General features: G+C 39.6%; 1 protein-coding gene across 1 annotated transcript; it reads right to left on the bottom strand.

The window, feature by feature from the left end:
• Nucleotides 1-1,194: 1,194 nt before the first annotated feature.
• LOC138051874 (uncharacterized) lies at nucleotides 1,195-19,003 on the bottom strand. The gene is made up of 7 exons (XM_068898166.1): nucleotides 18,783-19,003; nucleotides 16,146-16,427; nucleotides 13,735-13,846; nucleotides 6,421-6,513; nucleotides 4,251-4,429; nucleotides 2,676-3,012; nucleotides 1,195-1,870 (listed from the first exon to the last, which is right to left on the bottom strand). Exons 1-7 carry the CDS (start codon nucleotides 18,867-18,869, stop codon nucleotides 1,827-1,829), a joined length of 1,134 nt encoding a protein of 377 aa, XP_068754267.1. The 5' UTR covers nucleotides 18,870-19,003; the 3' UTR covers nucleotides 1,195-1,826.
• Between the last annotated feature and the right edge of the window lie 209 nt (nucleotides 19,004-19,212).

Here is a 19,212-nt window from a genome sequence, read left to right on the forward strand (position 1 = left end):
AACTAAAATCTTACTGCAAAGTGACGTTCTAAACATTGAGTAAAAAAAATACCCACCCAGGATGGGAGATTGAGACCTTCATCACTTTGAATCTGCAATGGCCTTTGAAGGGCATAGATGGCAAAGTTTCCAGAGAAATTGCTTTATGGCTAGTCTTTGTGGCCGAATGAGAGTAAAATTAATGCCTTCAGAGGGAATGCCTTAATAGGGAAACTGGATCCCTAATCATTGATACTCAAGATGGCCAGGCAATAAGAAAGTATCAGATCGAAGGGAAGGCCGAGAAAGCCCCAGGGGCGGAACTTTCATCAGGCAAGTTATTTGGTCAGATCGTAAGTACATGCTCCAAATCGTTTCAGGTAAAATGAAAGGGACGGCTAGATTACATTGCAAGGGCAGTGCACTGGGAGCTAAAGTACAAATGTGGATTTTTGCAAATGGTCAAATGGTACAAGCTTGTGCCAGAGAGTCTCCTAGAGAATGGGAACCTCAAATTAATGGCGAATATGCATGCAACTCCCAAAGTTAAGGACGGTGCCTACTAATTTGAAAGTATTCTTGCGCTGTTTACTGAATATGCGGGAAAAGCAGATCTTAACAATTGTTATTGAAATCCAAAAGAAACTTGGGGGTTTTGTAAAAAGCTTCGAAATACAAAGCAATGTATGGCGTTCTTTTGCAAATTGAAGCTTAATTATCTCTGAAAAAGACATGGTTAGCCCCAATTTTCTTTTTGAATACCAAGAGCACTTGCTAGGTTCTGCTTTCTCCGCATAGTTTTGAACCGCCCAAAAATATCCCTGTATTAATAAGCATCACCCTTATGAAATCTGAGTATCTCGAGATGCTCAGAACGTATGCTCAATAACAATAGTAGGCACCGTCCTTAAAGGATGATATTCAAAAGTACTTGGCTGTACGATGAAAAGAAAAAGAAAATTTAGAGAAATAACAGGACCTAGTATAGTAATAACCTATATAGAGCGTAGGGTTTTTCTTAAGTATTTTATCTGATTTTGCCATCCCCACGTCCCTCAAAGCAGCCTCAGTTACATTGTACTTTTCTGCTTATGCGAATGTTCAGAATCTTCCAAATCATTTTCTGTTTGTTACTCAAAACGGGGACCTTTTCTGTAACAATACTGAAAAATCAAATGTTTGTATTATGGCTTTGCCCGCCACTCTTATTTAATTTTATTTTATTTTCTTTGGCTTCGATTACATAACTCTTCATGTTACAAAGGCCAGTGAATGAGCTTCGAACTTTTTCATGGTTAAAGTGCACGCTTGCTAAGCTTCCGTTTTTTTTTCTTTTTTCTTTTTTTTTTTTTTCATCTACGGTAGCCGAAGAATTTAGGCGCATAAAAGATGAAAATCATCATGAAAAGTGTATTAACAAAACAAATCAAAAAAAGGCGACAGTAAAAACACCAATCATCTTCGGAAAAACAAACAAACAAACAAACAAAACAATTGTCTTGACAATAGGAAACGAATTCCATATGTTAGGCACCTTATCCATGTAGGATAAAATTATTACAAGGGATCAATTCAGGAAGGAAGAATGAGCACAGTTATTAATTAGGCAGTGAATCAAAAAAAGGTTGGTGAAGTAAACGTTACAGTTAGGAGATAAAAAAAAGTTTCTTTAGAAACTACCCCTTCATTCGATAATAATGTTGGCAGGGTAAATGACACAATTGACCAAGCGATGTCTAAAATAAACTATGCTTCTACTTAATCGAAGGCGAAGAGTATTTAATAATAAGTTAATAGTCCCTGTTACACGGCCTTTCAGTCCCAAGCTGCAGACGTTCGTATTGCCCTCAACGGATGAACACAGCAAGCACATCAGCGATCCCAACATTGGCTGCAAGATAAAAAAGATACGGCAAAGCTCGGTATATTTTGAATTGCAACATTACTTGAACGATGAAACGCAGGAAGGAAAAATCATAACTGTAGGCTCCAATTGGTCAATAGTACGAAATAGTGCCTTATGCCAGTGGAGGCACTGATCATAAGTTACGGTTCAGTGACTTGATGTGGGGCTCGGAATTTAAAGAAGGCGTTAGTAGAGAAGAAATTTAATTTCTCTGAATCTTTAATTTACAAGAATGTCTTCATTTATGGATACAATTGAAATAAGCCGGCCAGAGATAACCAACAATTCAATAACTGCAAGTCCGCCGTTGCACGTCTTTTTGTTTTTACGACTTTAAAGGAATGAACAGTATTTCTTCGATAGGCTGTGTCTCGTGTCACCAACGAGGTAAATATAAGTACAAGCACGTGGTACATTAGCTTGATGCAAAAAAAAAAAAGCTACTCACTAACCAGAAAACAGCTTACATTTCGAAGCTTCGACTAAAACGGACGGCGGAAGGACTCTTAAGCCGCCACTTTATACGCTGGACAAATTATTGGTATTAACAGGATGCCAGCAAATGAGTGTGCGCCAATGAAACATTGTACTGTATCTAACAGCGTCACTTTGGTGCCATACACTGCAATTGTGTTGTTTGAATATAGTTTTGGGGTTTGACGTCAGTCCTTAAAAAAAGTGGTGAATCTAGTAATGGCGTGTCCGCTAAGTCAAGTCATCTTCCTCTAACAACTTAATTTTTCTAATTAATTAAACTCAGTTAAAGAGCTAGAACATAAAATAATCCTACCAAAAGTGTTCCAATTATTGACCACTTTCGCTTTGTTAAACTGAATGCTAGGAGTGATATTGCGGTCGTGTCTTTCCCAGGGGCAATCTGTGCCGCCAATGACTAGCCATCCAGCATCGTTATCACAACCTGTGTAGGTGTCACTGATCTCAAAGTATCGCTTATGCTCATGTGAACCCGTTATCTTAAAGTGTTGCAAACTACTAGCATTTTTAAGGTCAATCCATGGAGAAAAAAGCAGGTTGTCCTTGGAGAACCAATCCTGCTCGCTGGTGCCAGACGCGTTGAACTTCATTGCCAGAACTTCACTTCCATTCTGGTACAAAACAAGGCGTGCCTGAAAGAGTTGAGGGTGGCATGAAATCTCAGAAAGTAGAGAAAAACATAGCACAATATTAAACAAAACAACAAATAAGGCACCTCCTTTTAAATTTTCTTAATTAAGCTAACGAAATAATAAAATGTTTTTTAAAAGACAATAACTGTGATGGGAGCAGAGATTTACTATTAAGCGTGATATGTCACTAGACGTTCAGGAAACTTGATTCCAGAGATATTGCTCCTTTTACAGGGGACTTCTACAGCGTAAAACGGGATTGAAAAAAAGTGTAACCGTTGTTGGAATATAAAGATACCCTGGTGGTTTTGTTTGTGATCAGAGATTTTGTCTTTGGATTATGATACGGCTATGATTATTTCAAGATGCACGGATGGATTGATGAAGGCCTGCTCGCTAGCGACCTGCGTGTGCTCTCATAGGGAGCTGCATAATTTAGGTAACGGCCGAACTTAGCTTAGGTAAAATACATTATCACGAGTCCATAACAAAGATTTACAAGTCTGCAAGAGTGGAAACCTACGACCTTGCAATTACTAGCTCGGAAGCTCTACCACTGTATCTCCGAGTATCCCACGTAAAATTAGATAAATTAATCTCTTCATTTCATTAACCTGGATAAAAATTCATCATATATTCCGGTACAATCGCAAATGTGTTCCATTTCGACAATTTAGACCGCCGCAGCAGTACGGTGAGGCAATTTTCCGCTAAACCTACGTTGTAGTTTAATGGGTCAAGTACATCCCATGTCTCCTATAGCTCAGTGTAGAGCTTCCAAAACGTAATGGGAAGATCACAGCACGTCGTAGACAGGTAAGGTTCAACTCCTGCAGAGAAGCATTTGGATTTTTCTCGAATTTCCCTGATTATTAAATTCTCAACCTCGAATAATGCAATTCTAGCTTTGTCATTGGTTCACTGGATCTCGGTTATCAGCCATTATACCTGCGTTTGACCTTGTATGCAAATGAATGCGGCAAATGTAGCTCAGCATAAACGTTTTGGCGCCCGGAATTCACGTCACTTTCCGGTCGTTTGTTGAACTCAAATAAAATTTGGCAAAAGCGAAGGTTGAGAATTTATAAAACAATTATTCCATTAGCCCTTGTTGGATACGATATTGTTAATAGCCAGCTCGGCGCTACGCGCGTCGTTGGCTATTTACTATCTCGTATCCAACGCGGGCTCATTGAATAATTGTCAAGTGTTCCTGAGTGAACATCGATATATCGTACCTCTTGTGGATCAAATTCATGCCAGTTGTTTACGATGCGATTTTTATAGTGCCCATGATAACTTGCTGTTGTGTCTAGTGCAGCTGTGATGTTTTCTGCCATGGTTTCATGTGAATTCCATAAGGGGCCAACGAGGGGCTGGGTGACGCCTTTAACAGCCTTAAATACCATTGTCCAACCTAAGTATGGCAATTCAAAATTTATGTTTTTAAAAGTGCTGACTATTTTTTTCTTTTTGCGTATGAAAGCTCCCTAAATAAGCGCGATTGTAATCTTGCCCTCTTAAAGTGCTTAACACCTGACTGGCAAAATTTTGAGCATTGATTTTTATTCAAAGGCCGCTTACTTTCAGTGTAAATTTTGCATTTCAAGGTCCACCATTACTCACTTTGATGGTTGATAACATAACATAACATAAAACTTTTATTTATACACAATGGGAAGTAAAGCTATCAACTTGTGGGGTCGTGTATAAATATAATCAATTGGAAAACAAAAAAACATAAAGTAAATCACAATTTACAGAACTAAGAGTACTAAGGTTAAAGAGACTCTATATACAAGAATAAGAATAATTCGTTAATCGCAAATAAGTTAGTTTTACTTTTTGCAGTATAGATTAGCAAAATTAACATATCTGACTACGTTCAACGTACGAATCGATCTAATAAAACCTTTCAGGCATCCTACATTGTGACATGCAGGGAAAGCGGTGCCGTCAAAGACTCACTAGCTTAAAATTTCAGCATCATTATTTGAATGCAGCTTATTATATAGGCAAAACTCGAGTTTAATGATATATTTGTCGTACACACGCGTCGCATTCTTAAACTAATGAGCCTTGACGTTATTTTCTCCTCGATCAGCTCTCTCAAGATCTTAAAGTTAATAATGGCGTACCATTAAATTGGAAAATTTAACTTAAAATAAACAAGGGTGTCTTTTTAAAATCAAGGTTTAAGACTTTGGTCACTTAGTGTTTAGTTAACATAGTTTTAAACTCCAAAGAAAAATAAGAACTGATTTTTGGTCACATGTGCACTTTAAAACTTTAATCAGAAACCTTTCCTCCTCTCATTCATGGATATTACAATTGTTTTTCCTGTCCTCTCAAAACCCTAAACTGCAAATAAAAACTGCCGAATGACTAGGGGCAGATCTCTTTAAGTGATACAGTTTATTTTATGAACTCTACTTTTGCAAGAAATTAAAATGAAGTGACGGAGCAAGGAGCCAAGCAAACAATAGCCTGAGAAACAAGCGTTTCTGTTGGAAAACATACAATAATCTCAGTACTTAGGGTCGCCCCATTTCATTCAGGAGGCAGTGTGGCTCAGTGGTTAGGCGCTTGTCTTGCGATCCTGAGATCCCGGTTTCAAGACTTGCTCTAACGACTCGTTGATTTCGATCCTGGTAGTCCCTGGTTCAATTTCGCTGCTGCATCTGTGAATAGCTAACTGGCTTCCCTCCGGACAGTTGCGATTCTTAACAGTTGTTGTTGTTTCGTTGATTCCGTTTTATTGGTCCTGAAAAGCCCCTATGGGGAGAGGTCAATTAAGTATGTATGTATATGCGGCCAAAACATCGCAAATCGTCCATGTTCCCCACGGAAACGCGTGCTTCGCAGGTTAAAGAAACAGATTGGCCACTTTGAAGTTGCGTGAGAGACAGGGTCTAGGGTCTTATTGAACTGCATTGTGGGACTGTTTTGGGGACGAGCCGCTGTTTATGCATTCGTTTACTCTGTAAAGCAAAAAGACTTTCGTATATTCTTTTACGATAACAATGAACTTCGGGTTAGATCTTTACCTTACGTAAACATCTAAAGTACCACATTTCACTAATCTTTTGATCAAATCTTTTCGTTTACCGGACAAGTTGTACCTTGTCAAGGGAGCCATCCTTTTAAAACTGCCATTGTACAATATTTTGGCAGTTTAGGAAGCTCAGCTCCTGGTATATCGGTATCTTGCAACTTGAGTTCTTGAACCGCGCACGCAGTGATGAAAGTGCGTCCCCAAAACAGTCCCACAATGCAATTCAACAAGGCTCTCGACCCTGTCTCACGAGCAACCTCAAATTAAAGTGGCCAATACTTCTTTTCTTTATTGATTAAGAATCACTAATTGTGCATAAAAGTAAACCTTCAGCCTCATTATTTCGGACTAACCTTGGTCGCAGAAAACAGAGAACGGTTGCGATTGCTTGTCCAAAATCTTGTAATTGCCCGTTTTTCTAGGAGCGACGGAACAATTTTGGTAAACTAAGAAATAACAAAAATTAATAATAAAAGAATAATGGACTCATTTTTTTTAGGATAATATAGCCCTTTCTTTAAGTTAAATTTAAGTATGACGTGTGGAGCAAAATGTCAATTAAAAAAATAAAATTGTTACGAAAAATAGCATTGCGTGACTAGCGTTACTGTCTAGAAGCTTCGCGAGAGTTCGTAGTTTGTTTATTTTTAGGTTCATGCGTAAGCGTTTCTAAATCGGTGTGTTTTGTAATCTTTCTATAATTAGAGTGATTACTATTTTAGAAAGTTCTAGAAGTTTATTGTCCGAGTATATAAGTAGACGAGTCCAAGCGGAGTGTTTTCCTAACTAGTTTTTCACAAGCGAAGAGAGTTGGCGTTGGCCGTGTTTAGTCAAGTGTGACAGAAGCTGTGTGCATTCAAGTTGGCGGAGGCCGTGTAAGTTGTCAAGTACGTGTTATTAAGAGTTTACTTCGTGGAAACTACGTTCATTTTTGGAATAAATCTGCGTTCAGTTTAGTTTGCAAGCTACCTTTCCTCAAAACGTTCGAACTCGTAACATTGGGGGCCTGTCCGGGAGAGGAATTCGTTTGTTTGCCGACTACAGAAACCAGGAAAGGACAATTCAAGAACGAGTTACAGCTAAAGTAAGGAGAACTGTACAAGAGACTATATTGTGTTTTTGCCGTGGAATACTGCTATGGAAATGGAAAAGCTTTTGCAGATCGGAAAAGAATTTGGATTGGAAGGAGCAAAGCTGCTCGAGTTTGTAGAGAAGCAACAAAAGTTAGAACAAGAAAGAAGGAGGGAAGAGGAAGAAAAAGAAGAAAAACGCAGACAATTGGAGGAAGAAAAACAAGAAAAACGAAGACAATTGGAGGAAGAAAGAGAAGAAAAAAGGAGGCGGTTTGAAGAAGAAAAGGAAGAGAAACATCGATTACTTGAAGAAGATAGAAGAAGAGAAGACGAAGAGAGAGAAACTAGGCGACAAGAACGCGAAATAATAAAATTGGAGATGGAAGCCGAGCTGTTGAAACAGAAAGAGGCTATTGAAGCGGCAAAAAGAGAACATGAGCTGGAAATTGCACGTTTGGCTGTGGAGAGTGCTGACGGGCGTCCTGAAGTGAGAGAGGATCGGGCTAAGGCACCTAAACTCCCCTCGTTTGTTGATGGTAAAGACGATTTGGACGCGTATTTGCAGAGGTTCGAGAGATTTGCGGAGACAGCTAAGTGGAAAAAAGATGGATGGGCATCGAAGCTCAGTGCTCTGTTGTCTGGACGGGCACTAGAAGTGTATTCACGTTTATCGGAGGACGCAGCTAAGGATTATGACAGGGTAAAGATTGCGTTAATGAAGAGATATGACCTTACCGAAGACGGCTATCGTCGAAAATTTAGAGCATCCAAACCAGAAGTTGACGAAAGTCCGGAGCAGTTTATTGTGCGACTGGACAGATACCTGTTACGTTGGCTAGAGCTTTCGGATACTGCGCAATCCTTTGATGGTCTTAAGGACTTGATCGTGAAAGAACAATTTATTGACTCTTGCCCTAAGGATTTGGCAATTCACCTGCGAGAAAGGGCACCTGAGACTCTAGCAAAGATTGCGAAGATCGCTGACCAGTACTTGGAGGCTCATGGTAAACATTTGTTCAGCTCAGCGGGCAGAAAGCCAACAGTGCAGCCTGAGAGGGACGAAGCCAAGAACATGCAGATTAATCCACCAGCTCTGCATTGCTTTAAGTGCAACACTCGAGGTCATAAAGCTGTCAACTGCCCAACCCTAACAAGAAAGTGTTTCCTATGTGGTAAGCAGGGACATGAGGCTAGAAACTGTCGATCAGGTGGACGCAGATCAGGAGGACAAAGTAAGGATGGTAACCCTGTACAGCGTGGTCAAGTGAGTGCCAGTTGTCTAGTTCAGTCACCTGAGGTTAAACCTACTGAAGAAGAAGTTAAGGCCTGTATTAAAGATGATAAGCTACTGTTAGCCTGTGGTAATAAGATTCATTTGTTGAGTAGTGCTTGTGTTGTACCGTTGACTGGTGTGAGAAGTTTAATGCCTTTCGTGAAAGGTAGATTTGGAGAGAATCCTGTTGATGTCGTGAGAGATACTGGTTGTAGTGGTATTGTAGTAAAGAGAGACCTTGTGTCTGAGGATCAGTTTACTGGCGAATTTAATGTTATGCTGCTAATTGACAATACGGCAAGGAAAGTTCCCATCGCAAAGATTGATGTTGATACACCTTATCTTAAGGGCCAAGTGGAAGCGCAGTGTCTTCCCGATGCTGTTTATGATTTAATTATTGGTAATGTACCAGGCGCAAGAGCCGCTGACGACCCAGACTCAAGCTGGCAAGTTCCTGTACAAGAAGCTTGTGCTGTAACCACGAGAAGTCAAGCTAAGAAAGCTGGAGAACATATTCCGTTGAAGGTACCAGATACCAAAGAAAGTCCTGTAGTTGATAGAGAAAAGCTCAAGCAGATGCAGCGTGATGACGACAGCCTACAGAAATTTTGGGAGAAAGATGACGTAGTTGTGAGAGGCCAGGCTGAGACTTCATTTGAAGTGAAAGGTGGAGTTCTGTACCGCGTCTACAAGCACCCTTATGTGAACGGAGGTAAACCCCTGAAGCAGGTTATGGTTCCTGTGCAGCTGAGAAGTCGAATAATGGAACTAGCTCACGGATCGATCATGGGAGGTCACATGGGAATAAAGAAAACGACTGATAAGATTCAAAGCGCGTTCTATTGGCCAGGCATTCAAGGGGACGTGACTCATTATTGCAAGTCCTGCGATGTCTGTCAGAAGACAGTTAACAAGCGTTCCGTACCGAAGGTTCCCCTAGAGAAGATGCCATTAATTGACAAGCCATTTAAGAGAGTAGCAATCTACCTGGTTGGACCTATTGTTCCCCCGAGTGAGGACGGTCATAGATATATATTGACATTGGTCGACTTTGCAACTCGTTATCCTGAAGCTGTCCCGCTGAAGAACATTGACACTGAGACTGCGGCAGAAGCGTTAGTGGATATCTTTAGTCGTTTGGGAGTGCCTGAAGAGATCTTGAGTGACCTTGGTACGCAGTTCGTCTCTGAGTGTATGAAGGAAGTGACGCGGCTTTTGAGCATTAAACAGCTCGCCACGACCCCTTATCATCCTATGTGTAATGGCCTGACGGAAAAGTTTAATGGAACAATGAAGAGCATGTTAAAGAGATTGTGCAGTGAACAGCCAAGACAGTGGCATCGCTATATTAACCCGTTGCTGTTTGCATATCGTGAAGTTCCCCAGGAGTCTACTGGTTTTTCGCCGTTTGAGTTGCTGTATGGAAGAGCTGTCAGAGGACCGATGTTTATTCTCAAAGAGCTTTGGACGAAAGAGCTGGAGGAGCCTGAAGTAAAGAACAGCTATCAGTATGTGTTTGAGCTACGCGAGAAGCTTGAAGATACCCTCAAGCTGGCGCACACCGAGCTTCAGAAAGCCCAGAACAAAGGCAAGCATTATTACGACCGAAAGACTAAAGTCAGGAAGTTTGTACCTGGAGATAAAGTGTTAGTGCTGCTACCGACCGACCACAACAAGCTCCTAATGCAGTGGAAAGGTCCATTTGAGGTTAGTGCTGTAGTTGGTCTCAATGATTATAGAGTGAGAGTCAAAGGAAAAGAGAGAGTTTACCATGCTAATCTACTGAAGAAGTATTTTGAGCGAGAGGATCCTGTTTCCGTTGGAGCAGTTGCTGTTGAAACGAACGCTAACATTTGTAAGAACGAACATGTTGAGAGTGAAGAAGAAGAAGTTGACCCTGTGGATAGTATTGATTTTCTGGAGATTGGTGGTTATGTCGCGAAAGAGTCAGTCAATGATGTGGCCATAGGAGATAACCTTTCTCATGAACAAAGAGCAGAGTTCATGGATCTTGCAAATGGGTTTCAAAGCTTGTTCACTGAAGCCCCAGGAACAACAAGTTTGGCTCAGCATCATATTAAGCTTACATCCGACCAACCAGTTAGATCAAGACCATACCCAGTACCGTATAGCTTAAGAGAATCGCTGAAGAAGGATATTACAGACATGATTAAGATGGGAGTCATAAGAGAATCAAGTTCGCCCTATGCTTCGCCTGTTGTAGTTGTTAAGAAAAAAGACAATTCAAATCGTGTGTGCGTGGACTATCGTAAACTGAACAAGTTAACCGTGTTTGATCCTGAGCCTATGCCAACTGCTGAGCATTTGTTCCAGAAGTTGAATGATGACAAGTATTTTACCAGATTATCTAAGCAGAGTAGAGGAATAACTTAAGAGACACTGGACTGCCTCCTCAGTTGGTACTATCTAACTAATTTTTCGTTGTTAGTAGAAATTTAGGAAATTTCTTCTCAAGAGGGGGTTATGTTACGAAAAATAGCATTGCGTGACTAGCGTTACTGTCTAGAAGCTTCGCGAGAGTTCGTAGTTTGTTTATTTTTAGGTTCATGCGTAAGCGTTTCTAAATCGGTGTGTTTTGTAATCTTTCTATAATTAGAGTGATTACTATTTTAGAAAGTTCTAGAAATTTATTGTCAGAGTATATAAGTAGACGAGTCCAAGCGGAGTGTTTTCCTAACTAGTTTTTCACAAGCGAAGAGAGTTGGCGTTGGCCGTGTTTAGTCAAGTGTGACAGAAGTTGTGCATTCAAGTTGGCGGAGGCCGTGTAAGTTGTCAAGTACGTGTTATTAAGAGTTTACTTCGTGGAAACTACGTTCATTTTTGGAATAAATCTTCTTGTTGTTGTTCCGACAACCCTGCGTTCAGTTTAGTTTGCAAGCTACCTTTCCTCAAAACATTCGAACTCGTAACAAAAATAAAATAATAATAATAATTAACAAATGGTAAACGACTCAGCGTGCGCTATTGAGTGATGGTGCACGCGGGAGGTTGCTAAGCACGAGTGTTTCAGTGCTTAGCATACTCCCAAGTGCACCATAGCTCAATAGGGACCTGTAGCATCAGGTTTTTCATGGGAAACCGCAAACCGCAAAATATCACGTGACCAAGGTCTTGCCGTCGCTTTTGCGGTTTGCAGTTCACGTTTTAACCGCGGAGAAGGCCTCTTGCAGTAAGTTACTAACGGCAAGGTTTTTGCCACTAAAAATTGTACAGCCTCACGTTTAAAAGCACGAAGTGGCTTTCTATATCCACCTTCTATGTGCTAGTTAGATTTTTGAACTCGAATGAATGAAGTATTTATATTTTTTGGGCGATCAAAGTGATCAACTTCCACTTAACAAAAAAACAACATGGCGGCATCAAGCCGAACTCCTTGCTAAAGTTCGAAAGCCAGGAAACCTGAAACTGTAAACTGCGGTTTGCGGTTTCCCGCGAACAACCTGATGCTAAAGGTCTCTAACAGAGCACGCTGAGCCGTTTACCATTTGTTTTATAACATAATCGTCAACACCACTCCTGCGTGTTTCGCGTGTTTTTGCATAAATCAAGTTTGGTTAATAGTCGATGTCAACACAACTTTGCTTTCTAAAGACAACTATGAATTAACAAGACAAAATGGTCAAAAATTTTATTGGAATCAACGATAATTTGCTCTTAGAAGAGCAGACATTTCGATTTTCTTGCGAGCGTCGACACAAACACGCTGTCTTTGCACATGCTTCGCCTCTGTTGAAAGCAACCAACCTATCGCAAACAGCGCGACTTTTCCAAGCCAAAAAAATCGACTTTAAACTATTTCAGCTCAAATGGCCGATGAAATAAATTTCAAAAAGAAAATCGCCATTCCAAAACACAATTTACCTTCCTGTAGCATCTTCTCTGGTCTCGTAAAATCCATTTCAATTCCGCGATTCGGCTTCAATATTTGAGCAGAATTCAGATTGTGTTTTGGAAATCAAAGCAGTACAAACACGAGACGCTCTTTCGTCGCTTTTTAAAGACCTTCAATATTCCTTTTCTACTGCTGATTAATCTTTAGGGCTATATCATTCTATTTTGAGCTATGTAGAGGTTCAACCCTATTCTAAGAGGTTAGGTTAGATTTTCTTCTTTCCACAATCACGGAAAGTTTGATCGCAAGTCAGCTGTACGTCGTCATCAGCGGGCGTGCACCCATGGGAAAATGGTAAATGACCAATTGGCCAATCAGAACGCGCGTTTTATTCAAGCTATGTTATAAGTGTCTAAAGAACATTTTTAGAAATTGGTCCAATAACTTTATTAACTCGATATTACTGTATAATAACGAAAAAAAGTGCCCTCAATGCTTCTTCAAACGTCAGCGACATTTCTGTTGTGGGAAAGTGATGAAATTATTTTTTTGTTGCTAGGATGACATTAGTCCTTAAATGAAATGAATGCATATTTGAAGCTAGTGCGGGTTATGGACGAGATCGAGAGAAATGATCCGCGTAATTAGCTCAGCGGGCATTTTTTTAGCAATTGGTTCTAATAGACACTTTAAAAATGAAGGTGGCCTCAAAGGGACTCGAACAGTGCAATGCTTTACCAACTGAGCTGCGAAAACATTCCAATTTGTTTGGTTCATGTGTTGCCTTGACGCACTCGATGAACCAAATGAATGTATATTTGAAGTGCGGTATTTGTGCAGCTAGGTGAGAGGATACCTACTTCAATTAGGCTTTAATTAAGTTATAGTATTTCAAGGTATTAGTGTACCGTATTTACAGTAAGTGATCAGTGCCCGGTTGTTCGAAAGCCGATTAACTTAATCCAAGATTAGCGTAGACTTTTGTTTCATGTTTTCAACTTTTCGGTTCAGTTAAAGTTTCTTTTGCTTATTATTTTTTATTTTTCAAGATCGACATCTACTAAATAAAAATGTATATTTTATCCGTATATCAGCGTCAAACAGCATTTGGGAGTAGAGGAATAAACTTCTTGCTTAATTTTTAATCTGGGATTAGCGTTAATCGGCTTTTGAACAACCGGGCCCTAAACGCTTTCGTTGTAACTTCACAAAATAATCGGAATCTGAAACTGAAGAAAAGGAGTGAGCAGCAGAGTGAAAAGCAAATCTTAAACCTTTTCTATCTACTCGTCATCACACACGATCGCCATTTTCCACTTCATTTAATAGCAAAAAGGGAGAACGTAAAACTCTTTCGAGGGCGCAGATATTTAAAGAAAACAAAACTTGACAGAAGCACATGCAATACTTTTCTATGGTGTACCAATATAAAAATGCAATGTGAAAAAAATGTATTTTAAAGAGCTACCAGGATGACAGGTTTTCGCAAAGCTTCCGTCAAGACAGTCGCATCCGTAGTCATTTGTATGGTAAAGCGGACGGCATTTTCCGTATTGGCATGGATTACTCTCACATGGGCTCTGCGGAAAGGAAATAATAATAATCATCGCCGTCATCACTTTCATTTTAAGGTCAACTGTAATTAGCGCTGGGGCAAGATTTGCGAACACTGTAAAGCAATAAAATCAGCTCAACTCATACATGTTGGTTGGTTTTTGTGAAGGGTGGAAAACCGGAGTATCCCGAAAAAAAAAAACAAAAATTGTCGCAGAGTAGAGAACCAATGTACTCTCAAATAAAATGTGTTTCATAACACACCTTGTGAGTTCCCTAACACACCTTTTCACTGTTTTATTTCACAGTTCAAGAAATTACGCCATCATGTGTAAGGAAACACAAAAGGTGTGTAAGAATTACACACCTTTAGATCAGTTTGCAACACACCATAAATTAGTGAGATGCAAATGTTCTTTGACTGGACTTGACTTAAGTTCTTTAACTTCAATCCACACGTGAGGCCAAGTTAGGGAATCGAACCCAGGCCTCATTGGTGGGAGGCAAGTGCGCACTCAACACTGAGCCATCCCTGCTCACTTCACAAACAAAATATAAAGAACCCGTCGGACATGTAGGCGTCATGAAAGCTAGAAAGGCGAGATTTTCAGGGAAACTGGGGCTATTTCTCCCCAGTAAACACGCCAAATGTCAGCCCGATCAGTGATAATAGCGGCGAACTAAGAATCTTACAGGACTGAATCATGAGTGTGCGATCTTGTCACATCAGTCTTGATGTTCACGTTCTAATGAGAGTTTATTTCCGAGGCAAGGAATGTTTTTTTTTTCCGTGAAATAAACAGCTAAGCTTGCAGAAACCGCGGCACCGCAGTGTGTGACAGAAAATCATTCTTCAATTCGTATTGCAATGTCTCTTAAATGAAGTCCCACTAGTGCCGAAGAAGTGCAACAAAGTCTATCAAATTCGTTGAATTCACCAGGACGAATTGCAATGCGTCATCATTTCTTTCCCGGCTTCGGCATATGAGATTTTTCAGTGTAACAGATGACGAGGCCCTGATCAACACATCTAGTCTGGCGGAGTCCGAAGATTTCCTGAATTTACCCATTTGCAGAGTTCACTTTAAAAGTATTTAAATTTTTTGTTCATCCTTTGAAATAACAACTAAATAGAAGCTGACAAAGAATATTTGTGTCATTTCGAGAACGTTTCTCCGTGACCTGTCAGAATTCCCTCGTATTCAGTTGCACGGCGTGAGCGAGTTTTCCTTTCTGACCTTGCATAATGATTATCCAAAAAAGAATTGCAGCAATATTTATTTGATACTTAGGTATCGCAATTTTCTGGTTGAATTTCAGTGCGAATGCAGGTTCCAATCGATCTTCTGCCGCAGTATTAGCTTAATTATACATAGTCCATATATATGTATATATATTTTTTCATAAACCCGGTCACTTCGTTCAAGAAAAAAACACAAAGGCGGTCGCAACGGACTAGTTATTTTTCAAAGTCTCGATCCGGTAATCCTTATAAATAATGGACCATCCATTACCACATTAAGTATGAGATTTGCTTATTTCAAGGTCACTTTCCAGCAAGATGGTATTTATATAAGCTTACCCTCTTGGAGCAGCAAATGAGTCATCTCCTCGTTATGTTTAGCCGTTTTAGCGCCTTGGCGATTCAAAGTCTCATAAATTTAGTCTTGAAGTTGGCCATAGCACTTATTTGAAACATTCGAAGTCCAATTGAAGCCGCTTACAATCGTTTGTAATCGTCCCGTGAAAAAGCTGTTAGCAGAGTGAGAGAGGGACACTCGGAAACTATGGATGTCGAGTGTTCTCGTTTGGAGCCGACTAATTACGAAGATATCTACACCTTAGTGGACGAGTGACACATTTGCACATCGCAGTGCCCACAAAAGAGGCTCTGCCTGGTTAAATTCCGACAAGCGACATTGCCTAAAACGTATGGTCAGCACTTAAAGTGAAATCGCTACAAACGACATCCTTCCTTTAAATTTCTAACAGCAACGGCCAAAGTAACGTGAAACATTGACAAAGCACCGACACGAGATCTTTTGAAATTCAGACAAGAGACAAGAGACACGGGACCCCCCTCCCCCCCCCCCCCCCCCCACCCCCGAAGCTCACGCAACTAAAGCTGGGATTCCGCCCGCCGTGAGTGGACCGGATGAGAAAATTCCGACCGCTCCCGAAACCAATCAGATTGCAGGATTTGTTTAATTCCGCTCACGCACTGAGAAACAAATAAACTTCTAACCAAGATGCATTATATCTACGTAATACTCCCCCTCTATTTTGGAAATCGGCAAGATTCAAGCAATCCAAATTTGAACCTACCGATATAGCATAGTGATGGAATTGCTGACTCGTAACAAAATAGTCGGGATTCTTGTATTTATCCGTCGGAAGAAGATGACAAGCATGCTGTTTGGAGTCAATGTCTGGCACAATGGCAAAGTTGAATGAGATACAGGCAACATTCTCCAGACAAGCAAACCCGCATTGGATATACCCCGACACGCTGATTGTAGCCAAAGAAAGGTTGACATTCAATAAATGGGTCAGAAAGGCCTTGAAGTTCCCATAATGAAGGCTGTGAAGTTCACTTTCTTTGATGATCTGTTTAACCAAAGCATAAATGTTTAATATTGGAAAGTTTAACATGGCAAATTTTTGTATGATCCTATTTAAAAAGGAAATAATCATGATCAGAGGATTGGTATCTTACCATTGTTAATAACCGGTGACAAATGCCTTAATTGAGTTCATCGAAACTAATTAATGCATATTCGCCAAAGATTGGTGACCTGTGATATTATTTTACGTATTCTTGATGTTGATATACAACGCTGAGTAGACTGAGAAAGTAAATACGCAATGTGAAAACTAGTTGGGCTGTTGGTTTTGTTTAAACAGGAAAAGCACAACTTCATTCCATTTAGGATTTAAATTAGTTCCCCTTCATTCTACGTGCTCGGGCTATATATGAGTCGAGGTAAATTGGTTATCCAAAAATGAATGATCTACTAGTCCAACTTACCACAATAAAAATCATTGTTATAACTGTTTATTAGAATTCAAATCTTTTTTATTACTACTATACAAGTTTCAGTATTAAGTTTCTTAACCTTTTTTCCCGCTTAAATATATTAAGGAAAGTCTTGGATTGCTGGGCTTGCTACACAATAGCTCACTTGACTAAAAACAGTGTTAAGTCGACCGAAACTAAACCTTTTATAGAATTTATTTGTGATATTTTCTCTAAGAAAATTATTCATATAAAGCCCTTTATGCGGGCGATCGAAAAGGGAGGAAAAGACACTATACTCACTTATGTATTGAAGAAAACAAATCAACCAAGCTGCTAACGTTGTTGCGTAAAACATGACAGAAAAAGTTACGATCTTACCAATTAAGGTGGCTCAACCAGTTGAACAATTTGGAGGGGATGTCTCATTAGAAGTAATAACTCAACAACGCTTTTTTACTTAACGGCAATGTTAAGGTACCATATAAAACCCCAATAATTGCTTAACAAGATGCACATATTTATATGACTTTATACAATACCATGGCAACAAAAGAACAATCGAAAAACACCCTAAATTTCTTGCTTAAGCGCTAATTACTTAAAAACGAACTCGGCGACCCCCACTTTTTATTACTGACAAGTGATTAGCAGGCTAAGATGAAACTCTCTGCACAGCTTAAAAGATTTCTCTGGAGCGGATTCAGAACCACCTTAAAATTTTCCAATTGTGAAGGTTGCTATGAATCTGCTCCAGAGAATTTGTTTAAACTGAGAGTTTTATATCAGTGTGCTAATCACTCACCAGTAATAAAAAAAATGGGGGTCACTGGGTTTGTTTTTGAGATATAGGGGCTTAAATACAAAATATAGGGCGTTCTTAGGTTGTTCTTTTGTTGCCATGGAAACCTATTACGTCACTTTAATAAAGGCGTCTCTTCTCGTCATCAATATCGAAAAATAATGAATTATCATTCTTTTTTTTTTTTGAGATTTTACAGGAAAATTTGGTTTTATCAAACGTGTTGATAAAGGTTGAATTACCACCGTGAACAATTTGGAAAGCTGACGTTTCGAGCGTTAGCTCTTCGTCAGAGCCAAAATCTTTGACGAAGGGCTAACGTTCGAAACGTCAGCTTTCCAAATCGTTTACAGTGGTAATTCGACCTTTATCAACACGTTTGATAAAACCAAATTTTCCTGTTTCACTCTCCCACCGACGCAGCACCACAGTTTCTTTTCGAAACGAGAAATTAATTTGCTTTTGAGATTTTAGTTTAGTTAGTTATTAGAACAACTGATAAGTTTTTCGTCTTGTGATAAAGAAACGTTGAATTTCTAATTAAGCTTTTTCTTGATACGTAAATAAAAATTACGGCCGACAATGCTATCACGTAGGTTAAAAAAGTGACTTGTCCGCTGAGATCTAGCTTGCAATCTGAACTGTCCTTGTATGAGAATAAGTACTCATATAGATGTTTATCAGCCCTCAAAAGACGACTACTGACTTTTTGTATCAAAACTTGATGACATACATGTTTTTGGTAGCTTCCAGCCAGTTGTATTTTCAACCTTCATCGCATACGCCTAGTTCTCGAGTTTCACATTCGACGCACGTATAAAAAGTGTAGAAAAAAAATAACAATTTTTAAGAATCTTGAATAAAAGTCTTGAATAAACGCCAATCTTTTGGCTGGTCTTTTGTGTGCTCAATGTGTATATCTAAATGGAGTGCACATTGGTTACCGCCCTTGATACGAGTATTTTCTGGATACTACGTTCTCTCGTTCTAGTTCGACAATGGAAACGGTTTTTTGTTCACTTCCCAATGGCGTAAGATGCCTCGATCTATAGCGAACAGAATTTATTTTGGGAATTCGCAGCAAATCCCTTATGTGAGCTGCAGATCTTTCGATTCCCGAACTTGGAAGAAAAGCATTACTTACCTGCGCTTTCACCTGAGTGAACTCAACAAACGAGGAAACCGCGACGCTAACGAAAAGGATTATTGTCGTCAAATGCATCCTTTGCATTTGGAGGTAAGTTACTTTTCCTCTAACTGATTTTTAGCCAAGGAACAAGAACACTGATGGGGTGCCAGTGAAACTGAAAGTTCCTTTTTTTCAATGATCTGAATGTTGACAATGATGATAAAATATTAACAAGCTTATCTCTACAGTTGTCATAGTTGTCATATAACTGTTGACTCAGAGATTAATATTTTACACCCATGACAATTTCTGAGTCTTTTTCGTTTTCGTATCAGTCTTCTTCTCCTCTTGAGTTTTTAAATTCTCAGAATTAAGCTTTCTCCCTGTTAAACGAGAAGATAAATTTAACAAAGTGTTAAACAACATCGAACGGATGCGTGGCTAT

The sequence above is a fragment of the Montipora capricornis genome, chromosome 6, assembly GCF_036669925.1.
Source record: "Montipora capricornis isolate CH-2021 chromosome 6, ASM3666992v2, whole genome shotgun sequence".
Lineage (NCBI taxonomy): Eukaryota > Metazoa > Cnidaria > Anthozoa > Scleractinia > Acroporidae > Montipora > Montipora capricornis.